Source organism: Penaeus monodon, chromosome 15 (assembly GCF_015228065.2).
Source record: "Penaeus monodon isolate SGIC_2016 chromosome 15, NSTDA_Pmon_1, whole genome shotgun sequence".
Classification (NCBI taxonomy): domain Eukaryota; kingdom Metazoa; phylum Arthropoda; class Malacostraca; order Decapoda; family Penaeidae; genus Penaeus; species Penaeus monodon.
In genome coordinates, this window is record NC_051400.1 from 36883677 (window position 1) to 36889240 (window position 5564).

The following is a 5564-nucleotide window of genomic DNA, read 5'->3' on the forward strand; positions in this document are numbered from 1 at the left end:
TTTCCATGGCAATAAGATATTCAATGGGCCTAGTTATCTTGCTCTTCATCAGTGCTTTGACTTATACTCACCACCTACCAAAACAGTGAGTGTAGGTCTTTAAATATATTCATAGATTTATTCTGTATATTACTTGTTCATTTTTCTTAATTAAATGATGCTTAATTTTTAAAAGTTCTCAACAAATTTCTGGGAGAGATACACCCTATAATTAATAGGTATACTCAATAAAAGTCTCTAGTAGCATTATAAACAGTTTATGTACTTTTATATACATACATCACAGCAAATATCACAATTTCTGGCTCTTAAATTTTATTATTTCCATGGAAGTATACAGAATAATTTTTATTTACCATAATAAGCTTAAAGGATGTATTTGATGTAAACATTACAAAAAAAATCCCTTTTGCCCCAACTCAATTTAATGGTCTAACCTCATATGGAAGGAAGCTTCTGCTCTTGTCTTGAAATTAGCATGACACAATTCACATACTTTCCCATCAGACATCTCTCTTTCTCTCTTTACACCATTGCTTCTTCTGCTTTCAGCATTATTCTTCTCACTATTTCTATTCCTCTTCTCCTGATTCTTTCCTTTTCTCCCCGATCTCCTCCCTGCCCTTGCTCCTCTTCTCTCCAAATTTTCACCTACATTTCCTGGTTCTTCAACTTTTTTCACTTCTAACTGTGTTCTATCTACTTTCCTTGTTTTGATTCTAACAGTACTAGACTTATTGAACTCTCCCAGTGTCATGATATTGTCAGAAGAACTTCCACCTTCAGATGATAGTGCTACAAAAGACCTACTTATTCCCTGGCTTGACCTATTGCTATTCATCTGTGACACAGAATCTAACGCATTTTCACTATGGCATAGGAAGTCTTTCTTGTCAAATGGCAAAGCTCCTTGTACAGGCAAGCTCTTTCCTTTGGCTGAACAAGATCCATCACTATCTCTATCTATTACACCTTTGCCTTTTCCTTCATCTTCCACTTTCACACCAACAAGACCAGAACATCCTGTCTCTGGGGCATGGATGGTGAGGACCTTGAGAAGTGCCTCCCCTTGTTCCTCCATCTCAAGGCTGGTAATGGCTATGCTTTCCTCTTCATCCTGTGACTCCATCTCCACTTTTATTGTGTCCTCCCTTCTTAACTCAGTATGCTGTAATCTCTTTCTACCTCTATGGGATACTGTTCTTCTCTGCTGTTCTTTACCTTCATCACCTTCATATTTATCACGTAGCACATCCACTGAGGACTCATAACATCAATGGTATCTGTCCCACTAAAGCTGTCACCATCTACTGGCTCTTGTTTGATGGGAGGATCATATTTGATAGTGCGACAATCCACATGGCGAGCCCGAGCAACGTGCTCCCGATACTCCCCTCTACTGGTAAATGATTTGTTGCATCGGTGGCAACGATATAACATCTTTTTGACATCATGGAGCGACCCTATATCATCTAAGTGGATTTGCTGCTTCTGCTCACACCAGCTGGAAGAGGAAGACCTTGTTCTCTTTCTATCTAGCCCTGATGTGGTTTGCTCACTGTCCTGCACATTTAATTCAGGGGTTAAGGATTCATTAAAAGAATTCATCATATCAACTTTTGAATCTAGAGCATCAACTGCACCCACTGGATCATCAACAATTTCTTCATTATCTGTGTCCATATCTGTGGAAGGTATGATAGAATCTTGCCTTAGCTCCATTTTTCTCTTACCAATTTGCACTCTTTGGGCCTGCCGGTCTATAGCATTCTTGGGAAGTCTCCCCCTCCGCAAGTGGTCAATAACTAGACGTTTAGACACATACTTATCACTGTATTCCTCTGCAATATCATGGGCATTGAAAAGATGTTGGCGCAGCATTGACAGGTCATCAAACACAGCATTACAATCATCATGAAAACTGCAGTCATAATAAACAAGGATCCTCTTCTTGCGGCATGTTTTCGCCACAGCACGGATGGGCTTGTCCGGGAAGTAGTCCCATTCTTCATCTGGATGCCTTTTGCGGTAATGTGCCACCAGGGATCGCTTCTCTTTGTATACCATCTGGCAGAAACGGCAGCTGAATTTGTAGAGGTTCTTTATGCGACTCTCCGAGCTGTTTAACTGGGCCTGCAGCCACTGTGCCCTTTTCATCATTGCCCTCTCATTGCGGTGGGGATCCCTGCCTCCTGTCTCTGAGAATCTGTGATAACGGCGGTGGTGGTTCTTTGATTCTACACTCGACTTCAAGAAGATGTTGCACTTGAGGCATTTGTAAGCCTTCTCCCCTGGGTGCTCCCGAAGGATGTGCCTTGTCATAGAGTTCTTGATTGGGAACTTAGCTTCACAGTAAAAACATTTAAATTTTACTTTCTCCCTGAAAACCTCATCATTTCGCAGGTCTTCAGGAATAAAGTATACCAGTGTATCACCCTCAATGGTCATCTCCACTTGTGACATATCAATGCTTGGAGAATCACTCTTGTCTTTCCCCCCACCCCCAATACCTCCACCACTGTTTTTGGCTGAGTCACGTTGCAACGAAACCATAAGCATCTTCTCAGGATGTTCACGTTTCTGGTGATAGCGCAACTTGTTGGGGTCTTCAAAGCTGTTTTTGCAGAACTCACAATAGTATGGCATCTTGTCTTCTGGGTGTGTTTTCACTATGTGTCTGAAGAGTCTGTGTCGCACTTCAGTCTTGAAGGGGCAGTGTGGACAGTTGTAATCCCCTCGTACTGTGCGGCAACTATGCATGGTCATCTTTCTGCACGTTTCAAAGATATCATCACAGTACTGGCAGAACCACTCTGGGTCATCTGGATGTTGTTCTCGCACATGGCGTGCCAAGAGAAAACGATACATAAATGCACTACTGCAATACCGACACTTAAATCTCTTTACAGCTGCATGAATTTGTATGTGCAAGAGCATCTGTGTTTTATTTTGGCATGTCATGTTGCAGATGCCACATCGGTGAGTGTAATCTGCAAGTTTGCGGAGCCCCACTTGGGCTGCCTTATCTCTACGTTCATGCATCATAATGTGGTTGTTATACGTCCTCTTGTCTGTGAATGTCTCACCACATTTCTCACATTTGCTGGCACTCTCCTCCACATACAGTAGATCATGCACCTGCCACATGTGTGTTGTCAAATGCTCCAAAGACAGACACACCTCACTACACTCACCACACTTAAGACTAGAGATCTCATGAGCCTTCTGTCTGTGTCTCTTCAGGGATGTGTAGTCCTTGAAGCCTTGCCCACACTCTCGACATGTGATAGGACGTTCTCCAGTGTGCAGCCGTTCATGGTACTTCAGGTTAGCTTTGGATCGGAAAGAAGCAGAGCACCTGTCACATTTGAATGGTCGCTCATCAGTATGGATGCGCTTATGGATCTGTAGTGGTGTACTGTAATGGAAAGCTTTATCACACTCATCACATTTGTACATTTTCTCTGAATTGTGTGTGACTTTGTGGCTATTTAAAGAAGAGCGAACTTTGTATGACTTATCACATTTGTCACACTGAAAGATCCCTGGTTCATCACTGTGAGGTGCATTGCGTACAGAGATCCTATCATCCTGGAGAAGTCTCACCAGCTTCTGTGGGGTGCAGGGAGCTGAAGCCATAACTAGGTTTTGCTCTGACCCTAAACTAATGAGCACAAAGTTGACCTTCTTTTCATGATAATTCTCCACAGGATCTGTAGGGAGACTAATAGATATCTGTGTATGTGTATCACCCTCAGCTGCCACCAGCTCAACATGTGTGAGGTAGAGTTGGTTACTCAACATGATTATATTGTCCCCAAGGACCAGCACACCCCCTTCAAGGAGTTGAGGTGCAAGGGAAGCACATGCTTCCTCAGGTGGCCCCAGACTGCTCTCTTCACAGTCAGGCAAATACACAAGTTTCGCAGAGACCTGTAGCGACTCATTTTTAGACCCTTTAATGAGAATGGATCCTTCCATAACAGCTGCACTCATTGTGGTTTGTGCAGTAACCAGTGGTAGGGACAGCATCAGGGGTGATGTGTCCATCACCTGCTCTGAAACTACTTCTGTCTCACCCAGTGTAGAGGCTCCAGTAGAAGCCACATCTTCACTAGTGAGCAGGGTGGAGGGGGCAGGAATCTCACTTGCCTCAAGCCCCCCTTCACATTCAACAATGTGTATTACTGCCTCCTCCTTCCCCATATCCACCTCTTTAAGACTAGCAGCTTCACTAATTGGCACCAGGCTGATCATATCTGAACTGTCTACCAACCATCCCTCCAAACTTTGTGAGGTCACTCTCATTCTTTCACTCTGTTTCACAGCATGCTCTAAAGTTGTCATCTCACTCTCACTGCTAAATCTAATCCGAAGGGCAGGTTCCTCCTCCATGGAATACTTATGGCTTTCTTTATCTGTGACTTCCTCTAAATCATCTGTGTAAGACTTGATCTTAATAATGTGGTTGTTAGGATAGCCTCTGTTACTGGCAACCAATGGTTCTCTCTTCCCATTCTCTAGTTCAAGCAAGTAACTCACTGTGAGTGACTTCAGGTCTCCATCACTAGCAGTACTCACTTCCTGACCTCCATGCATGACCTCAACACTCCTGAATTCAAAGAGACTCTCCCTGTTCTCTGCATCTTCCATCTCTTCATGTTCATTTTGTTTGTTCCCTCCAGAAGTTAGGGAGTTCAAGTCACATGCAGTGAACTGGTGTTCATCATCATCACTATCCAGTTCTTTCACAAAGTCAACTACTGTGTGGACTAGGGCACTTGAGTTCTCTAAAGAAATGCAATTCTGCCCAGAAGTTGCATTATTCATACTAGTTTTCTCTTCCTTCACATATGATGCCTGTCCCACCAAATTAGCACCCTTTAAGTTGCTGTCTCCTTCCACCAATCCTCCAGGATCCTGAGTCATTCTTTCAGCTCCTCTCATTATGCTGTCTACCTCTTCTTCCCTGCCACACTCCACCAATTCACTATCCTCTTTCTTCAAGATTACATAGTCTCCTGAAAGGTGACATGGCTCTTCAATCAAGCCACTGCAGTCTCCTCCACTCGAGTTCTCCTCTTCTTTATCCAACCCATCAATTTCTCCTTCCTTCTTGACTGATTTTGATCTCTCTGCTTTCCGTCTCCTCCACTTCATTCTGTGGGATTACAGTAGACTCTGGTTATTCCAGCTCAATTATTTTTGAACACAAATTTCTCTACACCTTTAATATCAAAAGTCTTCTTTAAAAATTATATACTATGTTTTTCAAAGATTAAGATGTTTCTTAATACTTTGAAAATGAGGAGGAGAAAATGCTTATACCAACCAGAGTCTACTGTGTCCCAAAAAAGCCTACTAGTATGTTTAGGAAAATTAATATTGATGATGCCTACTGTAACAACTGTAAATCCCTAAATCTCAGACAATTCCTCTTCTATTCTTGCTCAACTGCATTTCATTTCCTTCTAAATCTGTCACAAGTAAATACTTCAGCCTATGGCCAGAGGCAAATGCAAAAGTAGAATGACTTATGCATCAATTTATGTATGCATGTGCAA

The 5564-nt window shown here is 42.6% G+C and overlaps 1 protein-coding gene across 1 annotated transcript in view; it reads right to left on the bottom strand.

The window, feature by feature from the left end:
• Window positions 1–241: 241 nt before the first annotated feature.
• The window catches only part of LOC119582001, a gene marked incomplete in the record, with an annotated part of 18728 nt that continues 13405 nt past the window's right edge, over window positions 242–5564 (bottom strand). The window contains 3 exon segments of the mRNA XM_037930196.1: window positions 242–1275; window positions 1278–5106; window positions 5108–5161. Coding sequence (XP_037786124.1) covers window positions 425–1275; window positions 1278–5106; window positions 5108–5161 — 4734 coding nt within the window.